This window comes from Equus caballus, chromosome 31 (genome assembly GCF_041296265.1).
Source record: "Equus caballus isolate H_3958 breed thoroughbred chromosome 31, TB-T2T, whole genome shotgun sequence".
NCBI classification, from domain to species: Eukaryota; Metazoa; Chordata; class Mammalia; order Perissodactyla; family Equidae; genus Equus; species Equus caballus.
This window is the reverse complement of record NC_091714.1, coordinates 7,645,802-7,672,672: the sequence shown is the minus strand read 5'-3', so window position 1 is coordinate 7,672,672 and position 26,871 is coordinate 7,645,802. Positions and strand designations below refer to the sequence as shown.

The 26,871-nt window shown below is 41.1% G+C and overlaps 1 protein-coding gene across 8 annotated transcripts in view; it reads right to left on the bottom strand.

The window, feature by feature from the left end:
• PRKN (parkin RBR E3 ubiquitin protein ligase) overlaps positions 1–26,871 on the bottom strand; it is a 1,205,440-nt gene that overhangs the window by 26,620 nt on the left and 1,151,949 nt on the right. For all 8 annotated transcript variants that reach the window (XM_005608125.4, XM_005608126.4, XM_070256476.1 and 5 more), the window contains one exon: positions 11,125–11,208. In XM_005608125.4, coding sequence (XP_005608182.2) covers positions 11,125–11,208 — 84 coding nt within the window. The remainder of the gene's footprint in view (positions 1–11,124; positions 11,209–26,871) is intronic.

Genomic DNA, 26,871 nt, shown 5'->3' with positions numbered 1-26,871 from the left:
ACTGGGGATTTATAGATAGGCAGACCTTGTGGTATTCGAGGTATCCATGGTGGGAAAAGATGTCACATGGAATTTATTGCAAGTCGGTAAGAGAATTGCAATGACAACATCTAGTGTTCTATAGCTGAGAGTTATGCACCATTTGAAATAAAGCTTCTGGCATACTCTTGAGCCCTAGAGAGCGGGAGCTTCAGCAGCAAACCTTCCTAAGACGGAAGTGGCACATCCAGGTTCGGGCGCAGGCAGGACAACAGGGCATGAGTCAGCTGCATGAGCAGGTGGCTCAGACCTCCACATTACCCACCACCTGTCCTTTGGCTCACAAGCCAGGCTCCATGGTGGTTGTGGTTGTAGGGGAGGCGGGAGCTGTTCTTTATGATCCAAGCTTGGCTCACAATTGGGTTTGCTCAGCATGTGTCTTACTCTGGGCTGCTGTAGCAAAACACCCCAGACTGGAGGTCTTATAAACAACAGGAAGTTATTCCTCACAGTTCTGGAGGCTGGGAAGTTCAAAATCAAGGCACCAGCATAGTTACATTCTGGTGCAGGCTCTCTTCCCAGCTCATAGTCAGCATCTTCTTGCTCTGTCCTCACATGTGGAAGGTGCGAGGGACATTTGTAGGGTCTCTTTTATGAGGCACTAATCCCATTCATGAGGGCTCTACCCTCACGACTTAAGTGCCTCTTAATACTGTCATCTTTGGGGGTTAGGATTTCAACATATGAATTTTAGGGAGACAAATTCATTAAGACCATAGCAGCATGTGAGTGCATGCCAACAACGGACTATTGCTATCCTATAACCCTTTTTATGGTTGAAAGAGGGTGGTGAGGAGAAACCCTCCCAATGGGCAGAGCTTTGGACAATTCAACTGATGACACACTTTGTGTGGAAAGAAAAGAGTCGTGGGTTAAGAATATATATTTACTCATAGGCAGTGGCAAATGCCTTGATAGGTTAGTTAAGAGCGTGGAAGCAGAAAATCTAGAAGGTTGAGGACAAAGAAGACAAGGAGATCTGCAAAAAAGGCACGTGGATAGACCTCTGAGAGTGGGCATGAAATGTGAACATGAAATGTATAGCATCTTCATTTCCATGAGGGGGCATCCACCACAGAGGGTCCTTAAACAAATAGACAGAATGATCTGGCCAGTTGACAGCCAGCCTCTGTCACTGGCCACACCAGTGCTGGTTCAAAGGACTCCTGAATGGCGCAATCATGGCAGCAGGATGACAGTTCTGCACGGATCCTACAGCTTAGACTTTCACTCACCAAGGCTGATGTAGCTCCTGCCACTGCCAATGTCCAACCCTCCAGCAACACTGAGTCCCTAGTATGACACATCCTTCAAGGAGAGCAATCAGCCAATTGACGTCAAGTTGATTACATTGACAGCCTAGAAGAGGTGGAATTTACTGCTATTCTGGGTATGTGTTTGCCTCTCCAGGTAGCACTGCCAACCAAAGGCTTACGGCATCCTGCATAACATTGCATTGAACCAAAGAAACCCACTTTCCAGCAAAGTATGTGTCACACAGGGCATGTGACCATGGTGTAGTCTGGTCTCTTCACATATCATACCATCCAGAAGCTGCTGATCTGATGATGGTGATGGACATGCCTTTCAAGATGCAGCTGGAGATACACTGCGAGATGAGGTGCTATCCTTCAATATAAGATTTACACCCTAAATCAACAACTGCTATTTGAGACTGTACCTCCAACAGGTAGAATACAATGGTTGAGGAATCAAGGGGTGGAAGTAGGAAAACAGCCTTACTTATCATCTCAGTGATCCACTTGGGAATTTGTGCTCTCTATCTGTGCCACTCTGAGCCTTGCAGATAAAGAGGCCCTTGTTTCCATAGGAAAACACTTCTGCCAGGGAACCCATCAAGAGTTCTATTAAACTTCAAGTTACAGCTGCAATCTGGTCACTTCATGCTCTGTTTACCCCGAGGCTAGCAGGCAAGGAAAAGTTTCTTGGGAGGTTTTTGATTACTGATTTAATCTCCTTAGTAGTAACTGGTCTGTTCAGACTTTCTGTTTCTTCATGGCTCAGTCTTGGTAGGTCGTATGTTTCTAGGAATTTATCCATTTCTCCTAGGTTGTCCAACTGTTCACTGTTCACAGTAGTTGTAATATCATATCAGTTGTAAGTTCTTATCACTTGCAATGTTTCCTCTTTCATTTCTGATTTTATTTATTTGAGTTCTTTTTTTTTCTTAGTAAATCTGGCTAAAGACTTGTCTATCTTTTAAAAGAAACAGCTCTTAGTTTTATTGATTTTTTTCCATTGTCTTTTTAGTCTCTATTTCATTTACTTCTGCTCTGATCTTATTTTCTTTCTTCTACTAACTTTGGACTTAGCTTGTTTTTCTTTTTCTAGTCCCCGGAGGCATAAAGTTAGGCTGTTTATTCGAGATTTTTCTTTTTTCTCTAGGTGTTTATCCTATAAACTTCCCACTTAGACTGCTTTTGCTGCATCCCATAAGTTTTGGGATGTTGTATTTTCATTTGTCTCAAGATATTTTTCATTTCTCTTTTGATTTTCGATTTCTTCTTTGACTTATTGGTTGTTCAGGAGGATGTTGTGTAATCTCCACATACTTGTAAGTTTTCCAGCTTTTCTCTTGCTGTTCACTTATAGTTTCACACCATTGTGGTCAAAAAAGATGCTTGACATGATTTCAATCTTCTTAAATTTATTAAGCTTCATGTTGTGGCCTAATACATGATCTATCCTGGAGAATATTCCATGTGTGCTTGAGAAGAACATGTAATCTGCTGCTATTGGATGGAATGTTCTGTATACGTCCATTAGGTACATCTCATCTAATGTGTAGTTTAAGTCCAACATTTCCTTGTTGATTTTCTATCTGGATGGTGTATCCATTGTTGAAAGTGGAGTATTGAAATCCCCTGCTATTATTGTATTGCTATTTGTCTCTTCAGGTCTGTTAATGTTTGCTTTATATATTTAGGTGCTTCTATGTTGGGTGCATAAGTATTTACTAATGTTATATTCTCTTGATGAATTTACCCCTTTATCATTATGTAATGATCTTCTTTGTCTCTTGTTACTGTGTTTGGCTTAAAGTCTATATAAGATATAAGTATGGCTATATCTGCTTTCTTTTGGTTTCCATTTGCACAGAAAATCTTTATCCATCCCTTCACTTTTAGTTTTATGTCCTTAAAGCTGAGGTAAGTCTCTTGTAGCCTGCATGTAGTTGGGTTTTTTGTTTTGTTTTGTTTTTATCCAATCAGCTACTCTATGCCTTTTGATTGGAGAATTTAGTTGATTTACATTTAAAGTAATTATTAAAGTAATTAAAGTAATTTCTGGTTGTTTTTTACTTCTTCCTCTCATGTTCTCTTCTTTTGTGATTTGATGACTTTCTGTAGTGGTATCCTTTGATTCCCTTCTCTTTTGTATTTCTACTGTAGGCTTTTGTTTTGTGGTTACAATGAGGCTTACATAAAACATCTTATATTTATAACAGTCAATTTCAAGCTGATAACTTAACTTCTCACATATACAAAAGACTTCCCTCCATTTTATGTTTTTGATGTCACAATTTGCACCTTTTTACATTGCATATTCATTAACAAATTATCATAGTTATAGTTATTTTTCATACTTTTTTCTTTTAACTTCATATTACAGTTAAAAGTAATTTACTCTCCAATTTTATAACATTAGAGTATTCTGAATTTAACTATATATTTACCTTTAACAGTGAGTTTTAAACTTTTATACATTTTCCTCTTACTAACAGCTGTTACTAACATCATTTCCTGTATCTAGCATCCTTTTGTTTCAGCTTAAAGAACTCCTTTAACATTTCTTGAAAGGCCATCTGGTGGTGATGAACTCCTTCAGTTTTTGTTTGTCTTTCTCTCTCCTTCAGTTCTGAAGGACAACTTTTCTGGGTAAAGAATTCTTGTTTGGTAGTTTTTTTCCTTCAGCACTTTGAATATATCATCCTTCTGCCGTCTTGTCTGTAAAATTTCTCTTGGGAAATCTGCTTATAGTCTTATTGGGGTTCCCTTGTACATAACAAGTGGCTTTTCTCCTGCTGCTTTTAAGATTCTCTTCTTGTTTTTAACTTTTGACAATTTACTTATAATGTGTCTCAGGGTAGGTCTCTTTGGATTTATCTTATTTGAAATATTTTGGGCTTCTTGGATCTGGATGTCTGTTTCTCTCCTCAGATTAGGAAAGTTTTCCAGCCATTATTTCTTTGAATAAGCGTTCTGCCCCTTTGTCTCTTTCTTCACCTTCTACAAACCCTGTAATGAGAATATTGGTCTGCTTGATGGTCTCCCATAAGTCTTTTACACTATCTTCACTCTTTTTCATTCTTTTTTCTTTTTCCTCCTCTGATTAGATGAATTCCATTACCTTGTCTTCAAGTTTGCTGATTCTTTCTTCTGTTTCATCTAGTCTGCTGTTGAATCCTTCTATTGAATTTTTCAGTTCAGTTACTGTATTCTTCAGTTCTATGATTTCTATTTGGTACTTTTTAATATTTCCTATTTCTTTGTTGAAATTCTCATTTTGTTCATGCATTGCTCTCCTGAACTTGGTGAGAATCTTTAAGACAGTTATTTTGAACTTGCTATCAGGTAAATCACTCATCTCCTTTTCATTAGAATCTATTTCTGGAGATTTTTCTTGTTTGTTTGGAACATATTCTTCTGTTTATGCATTTTCCTTGTCTCTCTGTGTTGGTTTCTGTGCTCTAGATAAAACAGCCACTTCTCCCAGTCTTGACAGGGTGGTCTTATGTATGAGATGAAACTCATTGAGCAGCCTGGCTAAGCTCTTGGTTGTCTCTCAAACCTTTGTGATTGCCCAAGCTGGCTTCTCTGTCCTTGGTGGCTCCCAGTAGCAGAGGGTCTACCAAGATCTGTCAGTGTTCCAAAGGGGAGGGTCTCAGTCAGCACCCAGATGCAGGCTGATTGGAAGCCAGACTCTCAGGCAACAGCTGGGGAAGTATACAGTTAGGCCTCCTCCAGGGAGAAACTGAGAGATGGGCATTTTTGCCTGCTCCCTCTCTGCTGGGCCTGGGTGTATATTTGTAGCAGGTGTGGGTGGTGCTCCTGGGCCCATTAAGAACCTTTTCTTTGTTTGCTATAGTCCTTTGTGACTCATGAATGCAAGCCCCTTTGGCTATTAGACCCAGGTGATCCAGAGGCTCACTCCTCATGCGGCAGCCACAAATGGTGGGATGCCAGACGTGTGTACAAACTCCTTCCAGGGAGATACTGGAGACTTGGTTCTATTATTGGAGTGGGTTGAGCAGAGACGGCAGGAGAGGTGTCTGCTGGCTTCCTTGGTCTCCGAGGAGGATCACAGCTAGCTCCTAGGTGCCTGACAAATTAGAAGCTTGGCCCTCAGGTGGCAGCTTTTAAAATATTTAGATAAACTCCTTTCAGGAAAAGGTGGGAGATAAGTATGTTTTGCCTGTTCTCTCTGTGCTGAGCCCTTAACTGGGATAGCCAGTTAAGAATTACTTCTTCATTTGCTACAGATGGAAGACTTTTTGGCTATCAGAGCCAGGCGACCAGATCTATCAGATTGGAGACCTGTCCCTTTGGCAGCAGCCACATAAAAGCTGGGGTGCAGACACATGCACAAGCTCCCTGCAGGAAGATACTAGTGACTTGTAGCAGATTGGAGGGAGAAGGTGGGAGATACGTCCTCTAGTTTCCCCGGTCTTTGGGGAGGATTATAGCCAGCTCCTAGTGCCTGCTAAATTAGAAGCCTGGCCCTCAGGCAGCAGCTTTCAAAGTATGCAAAAAACCCACTTTCACAGAAAGATTGGGAGATGAGTGGCTTTGCCTGCTCCCTCTGTGCTTAGCCCTGGGCGTATATAGCCTTGGTGAGTGCTTGTGTACCTGCTAAGAAAAGATTCTTTGTTTGCTAGAGTCTTGTGGGTCTCATGGTCACAAGCACCATTGGTTTTCAGAGCTAGGAGTTTTGGGAACTAGTCCCTCTGGTGGGACACAACAGTTGGGGTTGTGGGGGATCAGAATTAGCCACCCTAAAATGTGTCTCTTTGTCTTGATTATTTTTAAGAACAAAAGACTCTGAAAGAAACTTTGACCTTTCCCCTAACTGCCTAAAATAATTGAAGATAAAAAGCCTGTCCCCAGGACAGGCCATCACCAAAGACAACTCTGGGTATCAGTAGACTGTGAGGGTCCTTGCTAAGGCCTTTCTTATTAAAGTTCTGTTTACCAAACATTTGCTTTTCCATCTCCATGTGAATTGCCTTCCTCCCCTTTGAAGTCCCAGACCACTACCCCCAACATCCTCCTCTGTCTTTAGCTGAAGATGCTATTTAAGCTGGCAGCTTTGGCCATTCTGGTGAGTTCTCAGTTTTCCTAGGTTTCACCCATGTACACATGTTATAAAGCTTTGTTTGACTTTCTGTTATTCTGTCTCATGTCAACTTAATTCTCAGGCCAGCAAAAAGGACCTAAAGGGTAGAGAAATTGTCTTCCTCCCCTACAGGATGCTAGATGTGGAGTCCAAACCCTTCCCTCCTTAGGGAGAAGGTGGGAGCTCCGAGATCCCTCCCTGTTGTATCTTACTGGGCCAGGGGCTGGGTGAACAGTGAGAGTGTGCCTTAGCTTTTCCCACCTATATTTTCTCATTCGTTTGACGGGTAGGAGTCACTCAGCTAGTTTCCATATCTCTTTCAGAGACAATTGCTCCATGTGTAGCTGTACATTTGGTGTGTCTGTGGGATGAGGAGAGCTCAGGACCCTCCTATGTCATCATTTTGTAGATACTGTGATGTGGATCAAGGCTGATCCAGGTAAAGAAGCCCAAAGTGTCCTGGCCTACATGCCGATTTATATGACCTGATGGATTTTACTGTGTGGATGAGGGCTGCCCCAGGGAGAGAAGCCCAGGGCATCCTGGCCTACATGCCGAGCTATATGACCCAATTCATATCTAAAGTTATACGCACACAATAACCAGACCCCACCTGCACTGATACCATTTAATGACTTTTTACATCATCTTTCCTTTGGTAAAAATAAGTCACATACTCATGTCTTATAAATTTAGCCCTAACACTCAACACATTGCAGCTCTTCACTGCCCGTGGGTCCTGTCCCCATGCTAGGCTCTGAATAAAGGAGCACTACCACCAGACCTTGAGAGTCAAAGCAATCTTTCTTTCAATTCTTTGGCTCTCGGAGCCCACATCACTCCTCCTCACTCATTCTTGTAGAGTGCTTTCCCAGCTTCATGGTGAGAAGGGAGGTGTGGGAACGAAGGAGGGAGTTGTCTGTCATTCATTCAACAAACATTTAATGAGTACCTACTATGTGCTAGGTGCTGGGGATTATAAAGACAAAACAGGTACAAAGCTTGCACTAACAAGCTCAAAATATTAGTGAAGAGACAGGGAAACAATATATCTGTGTGACAAATTATAACAGAATTATAGACAGCTATGTGAGAGCTTAGAGGAGGTAGTCGGGTGGGCAGAGGTCTTCAGGGAGGAGGTGACCTGTGATCTGGGTCTCGAAGGTTGAGAAGGAGCTTGGTAGGCTCCTAGGGATGGTAGGGATGGGGATGCTCCCCTCAGACATTGTAGATTTATTAGTCAGAGAGAGCAGTCACTGTTTGATTAGGTTCTACCGCTGAAAACGATTTCCTTTGTGGCTTTGGACAGCACCATTACAAATCTGGAAGTCTTAGTGTGCGTTCCTGTTGAAGAGGGAGACTAACATCAACTAGTCAGAACCACCGGGAGAATGAATCAATTGATGTGGTTTGCTAGAGCAAGTGTTTACTTGTTAGAAAGCCTCCAGGGGGAATATGTGGAAGGAGATGGAATGTGGGGAGGTGAACACCAGGCAAGAACAAGAGGAAGCAAACGGAACTGGACTCTTATTAGCCAGTGATGGATTGATCTTCTGCCACTGATTTCCCAAACTCCCAGCTGTTTCAACTGGAGGCTTGTTCAATATTTTAAAAGCAATTTAAAACCAATTTTTGAGTTTGCTTTCTTTAAGAAAATTATTGCATTAATCAAAACATGCATTAAGTTTAGGGTCAAGCAGCCTAACTGAAGAGAAAGGCCTGATTGGACCCTAGGAGACATGGGTTTGCCGGCTGGATAATGCCATATCAAAGACCAGAAACTGCTCAGCTTTAAGGGAGAACAGTGGAGAGGAGCCAGAAATGCTGAAAGGAAAAAGCTTACAAGTGAATTGCATTGAAAGGAAATGTGAAGAGGGCTAATGAGGGTATTTTGTTAGTATTAGCAAAATTCAGACAAGAGGATGCATCTGAAGCCTTCAGTTCCAGGCGGTGAGGAGGGCTGCAATTAGATTTTTATTGTTAGATGTGTAGAGTGTCTTCCTCTGAGAGATTTCAGGTCAGTGGAATTGCAGAGGTCATTCATGTAGAGATCATTGCCGTTTGAGAGGAACATAGGGAACAGAAAATAAACTGGCTCTATTAAAATAAAAATCCTTTATTCTCTTACCAAATGGAATTGGGTCTTTTAGTTTGATGAACCAGCTTGTTTGGTTCATCTCTTTTCATGTCCAAGAGTAGCTTTGTTTGAAATAAGGAAACTTTGGAGATTTGGTAAATTAGCCCTTAGAGAATATACTGGTTATTCTGTATTCTTCTCCCTGCTCTGCTCTGCACCTGGAAGGCTGACTTCCATGGGCTATGTCCCTAGGTTCCCTTGTGGCTGGTTTTCCGTTGGGTGTGGTCAACAGAGACATTAGGAAGAGAGAGGAAGAGATGGGGATAGAGAAGTCAAGTTGTCTGTCCTTCCTTCCTTCCTGCTTTGGGCCCACTTCTGGCAATGCTGGACCCTCCATGATTACACCTCTTGTCACGAGGCCCTGCCTCCACCACTCCAGCTCACGGAGTTATTTTCTGTGTAGGGCCATTTCCTTCTCTTCTCTCTTCAGGCCTAGGGAGGTCACGGCCCCCCGCTGAGGCTGGGCTCTGAGGCCCTCTACATTGATTTTGGTTCTTGTGACCCTACTCCATCAGTTAAAATCTCCTCATGTGCCCATCTGAGTACGATTCTCTTTCCTGTGGGACCCTGAATGAATCAGAGACTTAGGAAAAATGGCAGCAAAACTCCACGTAGTTGCCTTCTGTTCTCAGGCCAAGAGTGGAGCAGCAGACTTTTCCAATTTGGTGGGTCAATTTTCTTTATTTTCAAACAAGAGGAATATGAGGTTGGCCCAGAAATGGGGAGCTCAAGGCAGGAAGGAGGCTGATTTCAGGGACAGCCTGTTACAGGGCCTCTCTCCTTGAATTCATTCTTGGCTAACCTTGTTCTGAATTAACTATCGCTCTGCTGGAATGTTCTTTATCATTCCTATCCCACTGTCGTCTAGACAAATTCTGACCCACCTTCCATGACTTTTCTAGGGAAGTGTTATACAAAGCTATATATTTGCTAAATGTTGGTTTAACATATAATCATTATTTGTTTCCCCATATGTCTCCCCTATGGCTCTCCTATGAGCCTCTGAAGAGAAATATACTTATCTGCATTTTTCCAGCAGGATCCTGACCCATACGTATGCTTGATTTAATGTCTGCTAATTGATGGTGCTTACAGACACAGGCCCCTTGGTACTGGTCATCTATGCTTAGGGCCAGCTCTAACTTTCTTCCTCCCATTTTAATGAATTGAACATTAAGGTTTTAATGACTTTTTTTTTTTTTTTAATTTGGGCTACCTCAACCTGTGACACCAAGGATGGTTGGTTCCTCTTGAATGAAGAATAAAGGGGATTGTTGGGTGAGTCAGGCACCTGGACAACTTTAGGTTAAGCAACGCTCTTCATCACTTTATTCCCACTTTTTTCACACCAAAAGATGTTAGGATATCACTTCGTGGAAGCCTCTGTGCATGTTTGTGATCATAAGAGCATGCGTATGTAAGTTTCTAGACCAACTCCATTTCCCAGAGCCACAGGATTTACCCTTCTGGGCCCCAGTGCTCCTGACCCAGAGAGGCCTCAGGGTCATTATTATTCCTGACATCAGTACCCAGTGAGCTCCCATTTGAATGTTCCTGAGTGAAAATAAAGTCAACGGAGAGAGCATTTGCTGCCTTTGCTATAGAAATGGCAATTAAGTCCTAAATCTCCCAATATGCTCATGGCCATTATTTTAGGAGCTGATGAGAAGACCTGAATTCACTAATTGTGTTTATTTAGTTATGCTAAGACTGAGTAAATACATCCACTGAATACCTTACAGGGATACACTTCTTTCTGCTCCAACTTTAGAGCATTCAGATATTTAAAATTCTCTCCTGTAAAATTAAGATGTTCTGGAATTTCTATGTCTATTTATGAGGTTTCTGTCCATAAAATGATTAAGGGATTTATCTGAGTAGATTTGGTATTTAAATCGTTGTTAACATCTCTATCAGGAGAAAACTAATGAGCAAATTCATCAGCTGTGCTGACATTTTTACTCCTTTCCCCTAAGGTTTGGTTGATCATAATTAATAAATAAAAGAAAATGCATTTGCATTTCCCTAAGCCTGATACAGCACAGCAGAGAGCAAGGCTCAGTAAACACATTCTTTACCTAATCAAGACTGGAATACAGTTGAACGTGGTTCATGATACCATTATATAGCATAATAATGATATCTTTGCATCATAACCCTTCTATCATTTCATTCATGGACATAGTTCTCACCAAAGATTCTAAGCAAAGCCCTTTTGAACAAGATCACTGTGGGGTTCGTATCGATTTCTCTGATTTAGAGATTAAGTTGTTTTCTTTCTCCTCTGAAGACTTCTGGGATCAAGGTATGTTTCTCATCCCTATTCCATATACCTCTGGGGAAAAACTATCATGGAAGCACTGACACACCTGAAACGGCCACTGGAACATCTACAGATCTACCCTGAGGAGAGGAGTGCTTCTGGAAGGACTGTGCTGGAGGAGAAGCCACAGCCCCATTCCCATGGCTGGAGGCCATCAGGCTACATCTTGTTTTTTTCAGAGTGGAACCCTCAGCGACCTCCAGGAAACAGCTCTTGTCTCCCACCCATAACCTGAGCCCTGCTTTGAGGAAGGCAGAGGACACTCTACCTGAGTAACTGCTCCCGAGGCTTCAAGCAGGGCGTTGCATTCACCTTCATGGTACGCTTCCTTACAGTCCCGGCAGAAGACAAACTGCAGAAGAAAACACACGTGTTAGGGACGGGCTGGCTGGTGCCTCGAGCAGTGACGTGCCTTTCTTTTTCTAAGCTCATTATATTCAGGCCTCTGACTTGGGCGATGGTTTCTGAGCCACATTGCTTTTTGCAAAGAGAAATAAAATTATATTTTGATGGCACCGTTCACTCTTTTCTAAAGAATGTTCCAAGTGTTCTAGTAGGGTCTCAAAGATGAATGAGTCACATTTTCTTTCTTCAAGATGTTTCCAGCCTGGTAGAAGAAACAGTAATGCGAATAAATACCTGTAGTAAAGTGTTATTGGTGTTAGAATACGAAGAAAACAATTTCATTCAAGAATTTCAAGTCTAATATTTGCTTACATAGAGAATTTATATGTCCGTGTTAATGGGCTTGTTTTTGTATTAAAAGCCTATCATGGAAAGAAGAAATGGGCTGTCATGGGCTGAATTGTGTCCCTTACAAATTCATATGTTGAAGTTTTTTTTTGCTCAAAATATAAAACTTTCATTTTTATTTTTTTATTGAGGTATAATTGGCATACAGCATTATATTAGTTTCAGGTGTATAACATAATGATTCGATATTTGTATACAGTGTGAAATGATCACCACAATAAGTCTAGTTAACATCTGTCACCAAACCCAGTTACAGAATTTTTTTCTCATGATGAGAACTTTTAAGATCTACTCTCTTAGCTACTTTCAAATATGCAATACAGTATTGTTACCTGTAGTCATCACTGTATATTACATCCTTATGAGTTATTTATTTTATACTTGGAAGTTTGTACCTTTTGACTCACTTCACCCATTTCACCCACTCCCCATCCCCTGCCTCTGGAAAACAAATATCTGTTCTCTTTATCCATGAGCTTGGTTTTTTGTTTTATTTTTTTTAGATTCCACACATAAGTGAGATTCCACAGTATTTATCTTTCTCTGTCTGACACTTCACTTAGTGTAATGTCCTCAAGGTCCATCCATGTTGTTGCAGATGGCAAGATTTCATTCTTTTTTATGGTTGAATAATATTCCATGTGTACTGTATATATAAAATATATATATATGCCACATTTTCTTTATCCATATCTTGGCTATTGTAAATAATGCTGCAATGAACATGGGGGTTGAGTATATATTTTTGAGTTAGTGTTTTCATTTTCTTCTGATAAATACACAGAAGGGTAATTCCTGGATCATATGGTGGTTCTATTTTTAATTTTTCGAGGAACCTCCCTAACTGTTTTCCATGATGGCTGCACCAAGTTACATTCCCACCAACAATACACAAGGGTTCCCTTTTCTCCACATCCTCGCCAACATGTTATCTTTTTGCTAATAGCCATTCTAACAGGTGCGAGGTGATAGCTCTTTGTGGTTTTGATTTGCATTTCCCTGATAATTAGTGATGTTGAGCATCTTTTCATGTACCTGTTGGCCATCTGTATGTCTTCTTTGGAAAAATGTCTATTCAGATCCTCTGCCCATTTTTAAATCAAATTGTCTGTTTTCTTTGCTATTGAGTTGCATAAGTTCTTTATATATTTTGGATATTAATGCCTTATTAGATATATGATTTGCAAAGATCTCGTCCCAATCAGTAGGTTGCTTTTCATTTTGTTGACGGTTTCCTTTGCTTTGCAGAAGCTTTTTAGTTTGATGTAGTCCCACTTGTTTATTTTTGTTTTTGTTGCCTCTGCTTTTCGTGTCAATTTCAAAATAAAAAATAAATAAATCACTGCCAAGACTGATGTCAAGGAGTGTACCGCCTTTGTTTTTTCCTAGGAGTTTTATGGTTTCAGGTCTTACATTCAAACCTTTAATCCATCCTGAGTTAATTTTTGTATATGATATGAGAGAGGGGTCCAGTTTCATTTTCTTGCATGTGGCTGTCCAGTTTTCCCAACACCAGTTTTTGAAGAGTCTGTCCTTTCCCCATTGTGTATTCTTGGCTCCTTTGTTGTAGATTAATTGACCATATATGCATGCATTTATATCTGGGCTCTCTGCTTTGTTCCACTGATCTATGTGTCTGTTTTTATGCCAAGACCATCCTGTTTTGATTACTACAGCTTTGTAATATATTTTGAAATCAGGGAGCATGATGCTTCCAGCTTTATTCTTCTTCCTCAAGATTGCTTTGGCTATTTGGGGTCTTTTGTGGTCCCATATAAATTTTAGGATTGTTTGTTCTATTTCTGTAAAAAATGCTGTCGAAATTTTGATAGGGTTTGCATTGAATCTGTAGATTGCTTTGGGTAGTATGGACATTTTAACAATATTAATTCTTCCAGTCCATGAACATGAAATATCTTTCTGTTTATTTACGTCCTCAATTTCTTTCATCGGTGTCGCAATTTTCAGTATACATGTCTTTCACTTTGTAAAGGAAAAACTCAGTTTTCCTTCCTTTCTAGGAAAAAACCCAGTCCTCCTATGTTTCTCTCCTATGAGTCTCCTTTACTACTCACACAGAACACTTTGCTTCTGACACTTTGGTCATCAAATGTGTGTGGGTTTTCCCCACAATAACAAGCAAGGCTCTCACACCAGCTGGGTGTCCTATAATTTGCTCAGTTTTAACACTATCTACCGACAGATGGTGTCAGATCTCACATGCAAGGGTTCAGTCCCACAAAACCTACCCCCTGCCCCCTCACCAACTTCAGATGCCAGTTGCAAGCTCTGGTTATCACCTGTGCTTCTGACCCACCAGGTACAGGTCCAACGACCCCCTCCTCAGGTTCCATTAATTTGCTAGAGTGGCTCACAGAACTTAGGGAAACACTTATGTTTGCCAGCTTATTAAGGGCCACGGTAAAGGATACAGATGAACAGCCAGATGAAGAGAGACACAGGGAGAGGTCTGGGAGGGTCCCGAGCTTAGGAAGTTCTCTTTCCGTGGAGTCAGGGTTCGTCACCCTCCCAGCGGGGATGTGTCCACCAATGTGGAAGCTCTCTGAACCCTGTACTATTGGGATTTCATGGAGGTGTCCTCACGTAGGTATGATCAATTATTAACTCTGTTTCTAGCCCCTCTGCCCTCCCTGGAGGATGAGGGGTGGGACTGAAAATTCCAAGCTTCTAAACATGGCTTACTCTTTCTGGTGACCAGCCCCCATCCAGGAACCATTCAGGAGCCCATTCAGTCGAAAGAACAAAAGATGCTCCTAGTGCTCTTATCACTTAGGAATTTACAAGAGTTTTGGGAGCTCTGTGCTAGGACCTGGGGAGCAGAGACCAATATATATTTTCTATCTCACACACTTCCTTGGTTAAATTTATTCCTAGGTATTTTATTCTTTTTGAAACAATTGTAAATGGGATTTTTTCCCCTTGATTTCTCTTTCTGATAGTTTGTTATGAGTGTATAGAAACACAACAGATTTCTGTATATTGATTTTGAATCCTGCAATTTTACTGAATTCATTTATTAGTTTTAACAGTTTCTTGATGGAGCCTTCAGGCTTTTCTTTATATACTATCATGTCATTTGCAAATAGTGACAGTTTTATTTCTTCCTTTCCAATTTGGATGCCTTTTATTTCTTTTTCCTGCCTAATTGCTCTGGCTAGGTTTCCAGTACTCTGTTGAATAAAAGTAGAGAGAGTGCACATCCTTGTCTTAGTCCTGATCTGAGAGGAAAAGCTTTCAGCTTTTCACCATTGACTATGATGTTAGCTGTGGGCTTGTCATATATGGCCTTTATTATGTTGAGGTATGTTCCCTCTATACACAATTTGTTGAGAGTTTTTGTCAAAAAGGATGCTGAATTTTGTCAAATGCTTTTTCTGCATCTATTGAGATGATCATATGATTTTTACCCTTCATTTTGTTAATGTGATGTATAATATTCATTGATTCATGGATATCGAACCATCCCTGCATCCCTGGAATAAATCTCACTTGATCACTGTGTAGGATCCTTTTAATGTATTGTTGAATTCAATTTACTAATATTTTGTTGACAATTTTTGCATCTATATTTTATCAGGAATATTGGCCTTTAATTTTCTTTTCTTGTGTTGCCCTCATCTGGTTTTGGTATCGGGGTAATGCTGGCCTCATAAAATAGTTTGGAAGTGTCCCCTCATCTTCTATTTTTTGGAAAAGTTCGAGAAGGTTTGGTATTAAATCTTCTTTGAGTGTTTGGTAGAGTTGAAGCTGTCTGGTCCTGGACTTTTGTTTGTTGGAGGTTTTTGATTACTGATCAATCTTCTTATTGGTTATCAATATGTTCAGATGTTCTATTTCTTCATGATTCAGTCTTGGTAGGTTGTATATTTCTAGGCATTTATCCATTTCTTCCATGTTGTCCAATGTGTTGGTGTGTAATTGTTCATAGTAGTCTCTTATAATCCTTTGTATTTCTTTGGTATCAGTTTTAACATCTCTTCTTTCATTTCTCGTTTTATTTATTGGAGTCTTCTCTCTTTTTTTCTTGGTGAGTCTAGCTAAAGGTTTGTCAATCATACTAAGTCCCAGTACCTCAGAATGTGACTGTATTTGGAGACAGAGGCTTTAAATCGTGAAGTAAGGTATTAATGAGGTCATTAGATGGGTCTTAATCCAAAATGACTGGTGTCCTTATAAGGGGAGATTAGGACACCGACAACAGATAGACTGAGAGAGGACCATGTGAGGACACAATTAGAAGGAAGCCATCTTCAGGCCAAAGAGAGAGGCCTCAGAAGAAACCAACCCTGCTGACACTTTGTTCTCGAACTTTCAGCCTCCAGGACTGTGAGAAAATAAATTTCTGTTGTTTAAGCTCCCCAGGCATTGGTACTTTGTTGTGGTAGCCACAGGAAGCAATCTGCGGGCTGAGGTGGATCTTCTCATTTAGGTGCTAGTTCTCCTTTTAACATTCATACACCACAGAATTGGAGAGACCAAGGGATCAACTGCCTTCCACCCTTCATCTTACAGAGAAGGAAGCTGAAAACCCAAGCTGTTCCCCCATCGTCTGGAATCACTGGACTCCTCCAGAACGCACTTCACCATCACCAGTCATGCTCTAGAGGTTGCTGTAGTGGCTGGGGGTGTGGAGTCTGCAGTCTCACACATGGGACTGGAGTCACCATCCCATCACCTGCCAGCCAAGACATCTTGAGAAACTCACCTTTGTGTCCATGCCTCAGTTTCCCCCTCTGAAAAATCAGGATAACAATAACTATCTCATGTGACCTTTGTGAGAGGCAGGTGAGATAACACACACTAACTGGCTACAACCATGTCTGGCACACAATATGTTCTAAACTTTAAGGAGATGCCAGCATCTCAACCCAAATTTTGTGGGACATAAACTTTATTTAAAGGTTCAGGTTGGTGGGAGAGGGGTGTGTGTTGGGATGTCCGCACACAAATCATCAACACCACCAAGTTTTAACTTCTGACACTTTTATTTTCCCTGAACTGAAAGCTAATCCAGTGAATAGTGAATGAATTGGATCCTAGAGTTTCCTCTTTAAGTTTGTTTATTTATTTATTTAGCTTTTTGAGGAAGCTTGGCCCTGAGCTAACATTGGATGCCAAGCTTCCTCTTTTTGCTGAGGAAGACTGTTGCTGAGCTAACATCAGTGGCAATCTTCCTCTACTTTATGTGGGATGCCGCCATGGCATGGTTTGATTAGTGGTGAATGGTACTAGGTCGGGGACCAGGATCTGAACCTGCGAACACTGGGCCACCGAAGCAGAGCATGAGAACTTAACCACTATGCCATTGGGCCGGCCCTTAAGTTCTTTTTTTTTTTTTTTAAATGTATCTGCTCCTCTTTTGGTTTGTCTCAGACCCATCACTCTGTTCTTACTCGTTATGTTGAAAAAAACGTGGACAGCATGGTTCAGTCACTGAGAAGAGCTCACCATGTGATTCCACCTCCCTGCTTTCTCTGGAAGCGAGTCTGATCTCGTGGCGTGACAGGGAAAACGCTTCATGTGTTATTAGCGAGTGGATGAGATATAAAATCAGTTTCATGGTAAGGGAACACCCTGGAGGTTGATCATTTTGTCAGAATAAATAGGCCTTTCCTGACACAAAGGCATTAAATTCTCTTTCACATTGGTACTGCAGAGAACACACTATTAAAAAAATAACAGAAGAGAAAGAGCATATAAAAATTAAATCCTGACCACTTCAGGATAGCAAAAGGAAAGCAAGAGCTACAAGAATATGCTAGTGATAATTTAACATTAATGCACTTGTTAATTTGCTATTCAGAGAGTATAACTCAAATCTAGATACACCATGCCGTGTGCTTCCTAGTTAAGTAACTAGAATCTGTCTCATATGAAACAGGGAAATATCTAGAAGGTCTGGTTGGATCTCGAATATGTTCAAGTTTTTAATTACATCATCCAGAACTCAAGGCAGTCAAGCAGGTGCTTGTATGAGTGCTTAGGCCTTCAGTTCCCAAACTGTGCGTCCAGGAACCCTGGGGTGCCACAAAAAACTCACGGGGGTTCAGTGGGGTATTTCAAATTTTGGAGGAAAACAAAGTGATACTCAATGTCAGTGGGACATTGTGTGAATCGCTAACTCAAGGCAGTCCATGGTGTTAATATGGACTGTGCTACCCTCCTTTTGATGACGTCATATCTTTGCAAAGCTGGATGTTTGGGGGTTGCTGTGATTAAAAATGGACAACTATTATGTGAACATCTATTTGCGACAGGAGACGTTAACTAAGAATGAAATAAAAATATTTTTTCTCTCAATTTACATGAACTATTCTTTCGAATGACTATTAAGTGATTGAGACATTCTTATTATGCTATTTGGACCTACATATTTAATGAACAGAACTGTTAGGCACTTCTTTCAGCCTAGAAGCACCATGAAAAACTTACTGAGCCACTAAGGGCATGGTGAACAGAGGAAATTTGGGGAACTCTAGCTTAGGCAGATACAAAACTTCTTGAGATAATGTTTTGGGTCCATTTGCAAACACTCCCAGTGGCACAGGTATTTCCAGAGAACTTGAGGAGAAAACAGATCTGGTGCCAACATTTCATGTTCACTGTTGACCTGCATGTCTCCGTCTGGGGCGCATGGATCTTGCTTAACCAATTAAGCAATAATGTAGAAGGCTGCAATTTCCCTAGAGACTTATTATTAATTACCTGTGGTCTCCCATTTGCTGAGGCCCTCTTAAGATGCTTTGTGAGTAAATACTAACTGAATGAAAGGGACTACCATCTAAATAGTATATATAGTCCTCTCTATATACTATAGTACTATATAGTATACGTTTAGTATATGATTTCATGTTTTACAATATATATTTTAGATGTTGTCCAGGTCCAAGATTTTTTCATTCTAAAAGTAAATACTCAGCACATATTTATTGCAAAGCAAAAATATGACTTGAATGGTAAGAATAGTTCCGCTATTACTTATTAGAAAAAAGAAGTTTGCCTTGTTGAACTTATCCTTTGCTAAATAGTTGTTTTAAAATTGTCTATCTCATCTTAGGCACACAGATGAGCTAATTCCTATAGTTAAATGAAGCTGTAGTACTATATAGTACATATGGTGCATCTATATAGTATAATTTTCCTGGATTATTTCCTTTTGAGGTAGATCTGACAGATGCCACCAATTTCCATAGTTAATTTTTTTAAAGAATTTTTTAAAGCCTTTTAAAAAATATAAAAGTAATACATACTTATTCTACTGGTTATCTAAACTCTACCCTCTTGTTAGATTTGATTAGAAAACAATATATATGGACTATATTATCTTAGCTCCTCTGATGTTAGTTTTATGTGTCAACTTGGTTAGACTATAGTCCCCAGTTATTCAATCCAACATTGGTCTAGGTGTTTCTGTGAAGGTATTTTGTTGGCCTATAAGGGCTGTAGTCAGTTTTGTTTAAGGAAGAGAAACGATCCTAGATAATTGGGTGGGCCTGATTCAATCAGTTGAAAGGTTTTAAGAGCAGAACTGAGGCTTCTCCAAGAAGAAGAGAGTCCATCTGTGGACAATGGCTTCAGGCTGTGCCTGAGAGTTCCAGCTTGTCCTTTCTGGTGGCCTGCCCTACAAATTTAGGACTTGCCTAACCAGTCGTACAATCACATAAGCCAATTCCTTGCAATCAGTCTCTCTCTGTATACACATAGATATAGATATACCAATATATAGATAGATATATCTATATCTATTTATACCTCTATAGACCTATGGGGACAACTGACCTATGGAGTCCATATCTGTATCTATCTCCATATCTATCTCTATCTCTATCTCTATCTCTATCTCTATCTCTATATCTGTCTCCTATGGATTCTGGCTCTCTGGTGGAACCCTGGTGGATACAGCTCAGCTCCTATAGAAAAAATTTTACTAGATCAGTCTATTTTTACTAGGTCAGTTATTCTTTTGCAATAGGACTGATGTAAAAAACAACTATTCCAATTGTCCATGTTATTTGCAAAATTGTAGTTCAAATCTCTTTCCACACTTGTTTTTAATCCCAAATACCCACAGGACAATTTGTCTTAGAATTCAACACCAGGAGCAAGTTAATCACTCCCAATAGCGTGATTGTTTTTCTTTATTTGACAATCAACATGGTGATCCAACATATTTTTCTCTTTGGATGAGCTGCCTGGGAGGTTAGTGCCAAACTTTTCATTTAACTGTAGGAATTAGCTCATCCATGGTGCCTAAGATGAGGTAGACAATTTTTAAACAACTATTTAATACAGGATAAGTTCAAAGACAAACTTCTTTTTTCTAGTAAGTAATAGCCAAATCATTCTTATCATTCAAGTCATATTTTTGCTTGGCAATGAATATGTATTGAATATTTACTTTTAGAATGAAAAAAATCTTGGACCTGGACAACATATAAAATATATATTGTAAAACATGAAATCATATAGTGATATTAATCCTTTTAAGAATCAGATATAATTTAAGTATTTAAAAATAAAGCCTTAAAGTCAGGGAGAACTGGAGTCAGGGGCCTTCTCTATCATTTATTATTTGTGTGATCCCAGCATCTCTTTGCTTTAAGTTTTGGCATCTGTGAAGAAGAAATAATAAGATCATAAATATTGAACACGGTTTCTGGCACACAGTAAATGCAATAAATGGTTTTCTCATAGACTTAAGATGCTTTGTAAGCAATAAAATTCAATAGAAGAGTGAGATGACAGTACAGGACTTTGTTAGTTAAAGCAATTCCCAGTACATTCATAATAACTATTGTTATGTGAAGATCCTGAGGGAAACTGAGGACCTCCAGGGAAATGCCAAGCTTGTCACCTCCCCAGAACTGCTGTATAGAAAGGGACACTCGCCTCGCTTTGCTCTTATACGTGCAGAGGTATTGTCACTGTCAATCCCATTAGACAATCATGTAGTACCACACAGCTATATGAATTGCCCATCACGTTTATCACTCAATATCATGTCAGTAGAGAAGTCATTTGATTGACGTTTGAGTTGATTTCCCATATGCCCGTAATGGACACATTCAAAAGGAGATGTATGTATATTTTCTCTTTGGAAACATGGAAAGGAGTCAAATGAACAGCTTCTAATGCAACTGGAACATTCAAGTAGCTGCTGATCAATAAAGTTGAGAGCCAGTCAGTACCTACAATTGATGACCCTCAAAATGAGAGCTTGATTCTTAAAGTTGAATGATCTCTATATGAAAAGCCAAAATTTCTTTGTGTCTGTTTTCTGTCATGACAGCATCTATTATAAAAGTATTTTATTAGGCGCCATTTATTTTTTTCTTCCACATTTCTGAAGTTCCATTTTCAAAGAACAGGAGAGAATCAAATACCATCTTAGGACCCCTTACTATAGTCAAGGGGAACATCGCAAGCACGAAGCACACATTTGTACTTCTTTGGGAACAGAGGAAATATTTTTCTTTTAAGTGTATGACTTTCCAGAAGATGGCAGCAGTGATATATAAGATTCAGCCTCAGTGTGTTAAAAACAGTATATCAAAGAATAAGGCTCCCCATAGGGTGACCAGCCACTGGTATATGCAAAACGCGTTCTGACAAGACAGTGCCACAGAACAGAAATGGTGTTAGATTATAATGCACTAAAACACAATTTTGAAAAGAAGAAAGTCAGGTTATTTCCTTTCAAGTACACAACATCTTAAAATCACAGAATCTCGTGGTGAGAAACAATCTTAAACCGTGCCATGCTATAAACACAAACAGACTAAGACAATCTTTCGCATGCAATCTCTAAATGGTTATAAATAAAGAACTTTAAGGAGGCTGAATATAGCTCAGTAGCTGAATTCTTTTGTATTTTTCAAATTCTATACTGATCATTGGGGATGGTTAAACAATGCCTTCTAGATTCCCACAAAACACTGTGACATCTATTGCCCCCAGGTTCCATCCTCCAAATTATTATTTCTATTATTATTTTTTACAGGGAAATATTCACCCTGAGCTAACATCTGTTGCCAATCTTCCTCTCTTTTTTTTTTTTTCCCCTCCTCAATGTCCCAGTGCATGGTTGCATATCCTAATGCTAGGTCCTTCTAGTTCTTCTACGTGAGCTGCCACCATAGCATGGCAACTGACAGATGGGTGGTGTAGTTCTGTGATGGGGAAGTGAATGCAGGTTGCCAAAGCGGTGAGAGCACTGAACTTTAACCACGAGGCCATCAGGGCTGGCTCCAAAATTATTTTTGTTTTAGGTTTTAGATTGCTTTACTTTCCTTGGTTTAATTTCCATTCATGGGCGCTCTTAAAAGAACTCTGAAAATTCCCTTTTCCTACACCACCATTTATCTCATCAAGTACAAGTATGTATCCATTGAATCTTTCGGTTGTGTACTCTTAATTCATACACCCACTGTGAGTACAAGCCAGTGGAAAACCTTGTTATCATCTGTCTCAGAACCAGGGACCTATACGAGAAGATGAGCTCACAGAGTGAAGACACCATATGAGCCAGCTTACTTTCAACAGGGCTGACCTCAGAATCTCTAATTAACAGAGATGTCTAATCAATGCTCCAGACAGTGAAGGCGGTGCTCCTGGGGATGGTACTGTTGGGAATTGAACGGTCCTGTCTATAATTATAGGCAAAGATGTCTAAACTTACTTCCTTCTTCAAAATATTTATAGTTTTATTTATACACTTAAAAATGTTTATTGGCCATTTATTTCTCCTTTTCTTTAATGGCTTTTGTGAGACATAATTGGTGTAGTCATGGGTTTTAAAAAATAGTTTCTGTCTTTTTTGAGCAGATAATACATGCACACAGCACAAATTCAAAAGGTGCAAAATGTATACAGTTAAAAATAAGTTTCTTTCTTGGTCAGCTAGAAAGCTTCCCAGAGATAATCACTGTCACCTGTTTGTATCCTTCCAGAAGTTTTTTTATGCATTCAAAAATATAGATAGGGGCCGGCCTGGTGGCGTAGTGGTTAAGTTCACACACTCCACTTTGGCAGCCCGGGTTTGCCATTTCGGATCCTGGGTGCAGACCTAGCACCACTCATCAGGCCATGCTGTGGCGGGGTCCCACATACAAAATAGAGGAAGACTGGCACAGATGTTAGCTCAGCGACAATCTTCCTCAAGCAAAAAAGAGGGAGATTGGCAATAGGTGTTAGCTCAGGGCTAATCTTCCTCACAAAAAACAAAAAAGAAGAGAAGAAACAAATATATATACATATGCTATTTTAAGACAAAAATGGTATAGAAAATATTGCATTATGTCTTGTGCTCTGCATCTTGCTTTTTCATTTAATACGTTTATAGATTGCTCTCTATCAGTGCAAGTTGAGCAGCCTCATTCTTCCTAAACAGCTACACGATATTCTAGTCGATAGATGTCCCTTGATACATGTAACCAGCCCCTTATGGATGAGCATTAGTTGTTTGCAATATTTTGCCATTATAAACAAAGCCACAGGGAAGGTCATTCTTCATAGGTCATTTTGCACATGTGAAAGGAAATCTGTAGGAGAGGTTTCTAGAAGTGAAATAGCTGGGCCAAAGGGCATGTGGATTTAAAGTTTGGTTGCTTTTGTGAACCTGCTGTCCGTGGAGGACGTGCTAGTCCCACGCCCAGCAGCAAGGTGCGCGAAGTTCAGGTCCCCTCTCCTCCCCTCCCCAGCACGCTGTGTCACCGGTGACGGCCTTGGTCGAACATCAGCATGAACAGAATCTCAAACAAATCATAGGCTTGTTGCTAAGACCTTCTTTATCCACATCGCATCACCACGGAAACACGTTCCTGGCTAAAGAAATAACTCTGAGTCACTTTTGAGTCTTGTCCATACAGCTGAACCAGGGTCAAGAGTGGCTGGTGGTCTGCCCCCACCTTCCTTTCCCTGCTCCTTGTGCCTGGGGTCTGTGACAAGGTGCCTGGAGCCTGTCGTCTCCTTGTTCAGACTGGCCTGAATTTGGTCGTCTTGTGGGGAAAGGACTTTAAGTGAATTTTAGCCTGGTGGCTTCAAACACTGACAGCCAATAAATTGGAGGTCCAGGTTAGAGAGAAGGAAACAGGAGACAAGGGAGCATCCAGTTCACTCACCCACGCTCTGTCCTGAGCCCTTAACTTGGAGCAGGACAGTTCTCAGCACCACCAGCCAGGAATTGCCTACGATAGCAAAGAGCAGGGGCACTCAGGGGAGCGGTGACAGGTGTGATTTATGGCAGCTATCCTCTCTCCCTAATTCCTCCAATTCTTCTCTTACTCCCTCTTTGCTGTGATCATTTTGAAGAACGGTTCCTGTGGGGACGGTCCCCACCTCCCTGGGGACTTGACCTCCCTTGTTTCCAAAGGCTAAAGTAGGATTTGGCTGCAAGCTGGGACTCTTGTAAGCAATTGATGATGATGCTCACACCATCCATGCTCATCTAAACCAACGTCTTGGAGGGCACACTTCTGTATCTAACCGGAAATTCCTTTTCACATCTTGCAAGGCCGGCTCAATTTCGTTTTAAAATCAGTATTTCCCAGACCTTATGGAGCACTTGGCTCCTTCCAGAGATGGAGCACTGGTCACAGAGTATCAAATTCAACACCACTTTCGAATATTGCCATTCATTAGTGGATCCATTCAAATATTGCCATTAATTAGCGAACATGTTTGAATATGGCCATTCATTAGCAAAATGCACAGCATATGTCTTCTATAATTTTTAACTGGTCTCTAATCCTTGTGACCTTATCATTTACAATCTGTAGCAAGGCACTAGACTCTGTAAAAATGATTACACTATGCCAGTCAAAATGTGAAATCCAAGCCATATGGCAGTCTGAGCCCAATTTGTCCCATGTGCCCGTGGGCATCCTTCTGCTCTCCAGCATAGCAGGGGGGACTAAATGCTTCCCTTAAACACCTGGGTCCAACCCCAGGCAGGCTCAGCTTTGGAAAGGGGCCAACCATGTTGGCGGCACCCCCACTGGCACATCTTAGAGACTCTTGTCTTTGGAGGTTTTGCAGCTTGTCAAGGATGAATCAATCAACCAATCAAAATTATACATCAAACCTCCATTGTGGGTTCAGCAAGTTTCACAGGTGCCTCACACCTGTTCCTGCCCCCCTCCCCATAGCCTCAGCCAATAAGGTCAGGGTATATTTCTCTCAAGTACTGTCTCTTTCTTATATACCTGTATTAAATGTTTGTCCCGCTATATGAAACTCTTTTTGAGTATCTCCTCTTTGAAACAGACAGGACTTGTATCTTATTCATCATTGTTTCCCCAAGATCCAGTGTCTGGAACATAGAAGCTGATCAATGTCTGTTTACTGCACGCCAGGTGCCCAACTCAAGGAGCTTACAACTCTACTGGGGTGACAATGCTTACGGAAAACAAAAGAGCCGGAAGACAATATCATATGATCTACAATCGTGTGCCGAATTATCTGCAGGATGCAAGTCTGCAGGGGGGAGATCGGGCGGGTTAGGGTTGGTAGAAGTGGCATTTGGTTTTTTGCCCTTTGCATTCTATTCCCTTCTCAGGCAGCAGTTCTAACATCAGGCCTCATCCATCACCTCTGCTGACAGCTCCTCACAATCTGCCCCCCAGTCCAGACCTCCCTCCTAAGCTGTGTGCTGCCTGTGGCATGTTTCCATTGGATAGATTGCATTGCTTCATATTCAAGTCAACTCAAATTCTGTGTGATTATGGTGAGACTGTTGGAGGAAAAGAATACTGGGATAAAAGAACAGAAACTCAGCGTGTTGACTTGAGTGGTAAAGAGGAAGGAACAGAGGAGGAGGGAGCCCCGTGCAGTTCCCTGAACAGGCTCTGCTCACCTGCAGGACCCACCTTCCTGGCACTGTCCCTCCTCTTTTCCTGCCCTTACATGCTCAGCACAGACCTCAGATTCTCCCAGAAGCCCATCCTGCATCTCCTGGTTTTAGGGAGGGACCCCTCTTGTGTCCCCCACAGTGTGTGCGGGTCTTGATGATACAGAACCCACGCCAGTGCATTTTTATTATCTGTTCACCTGCACATTTTCCTCCCTAGCTGGTAAGCCTCATGAGGTCACAGGCTACCTTAATCTTATTCATATTGCCAGGCCTAACAGAGCAGTTGTCACACAAGCTGGAGCGGACAAACATCTGTAGAATGAAGGGGCAGTGGGAGCTGGAAAAGTCTAAGCTCTGAAGAGCATGAAGATAGCACAGTATCAGGACCAACCATGAGAACGAGGAGGTCAGCCCAGGGAACAGGAGGAACGAGACCGAGACTTTCAGAAAGAGGGAGTTCTTCGTGACCTTTGGGCCCACAATTTTGGTCCAACCATGTAATTATTAAGTTAAGAGGCTAAGGTCACAGGGATAATTATGTGGAAAAGGCCTCACGACAGAGGAATCTGAATTGACTTGAAAACAGAAAAAGAAAATGAAAAGAGAAAATGAAGATGCTAGAAAGAGAGAGGATAGGAGTGGGAGGAAATCCCTGGAGAAAGTCAAGGCCACAGAGACCCGCATACTCTCAAAGGATTTTGGTTTAAAAGGAGGAGGGCTGGATTTTGAGGATGGCAGGAAGGAGAACCCTGGGACAGCGACACGCTGATGAGAAGGCTGTCAGAAGAAGACCATACCTGATTAGTGCGATACCAGTTATTAATCTTCTGGAGTCCAGGGGAGAGGGGAATTAAGGATCTGGGAGGCCCAGAATTGTCATTGTCAATCAGAAGATGACACATGAGCCAGGTTGATGTGACAGCACTAACCTCTGGTTCCCTGCCACTTAAAACGTGGCCTCCAGACCTGCAGGGTCAGCATCACCTGAGAGCTTGTTAGCAAAGCAGAAGCTCAGGTCCCACCAGAAGTGCTGAATCAGAATCTGCCTTTAACACAACCCCTGGCGACTTGTGTGCACACTGCAGTGTAGAAGCACTGTTCCAGCTCATTCATTCAACCCAAATTTACTGAGCACACAAGGTGTGCCAGGCGTCCTGCGGGTATACAAAGATGTATAAGATGCAATTTCCAGTCTCTTATGAGTCACAGTTCACCCCTCCATCATTTCCTCTCTCCGTCTACCTAGCACTCCCTCATTCAACAAGTACTTATTGAGGATGCACTATGTCTGGTTACCACATTGGGCATTCTTCTTGACATCATTGAGTTTATATTTAGCTGTGTCCTAAGTTACATGGTAGACAAAGTTCTGAGGGAGCACAGGGTGTGAGC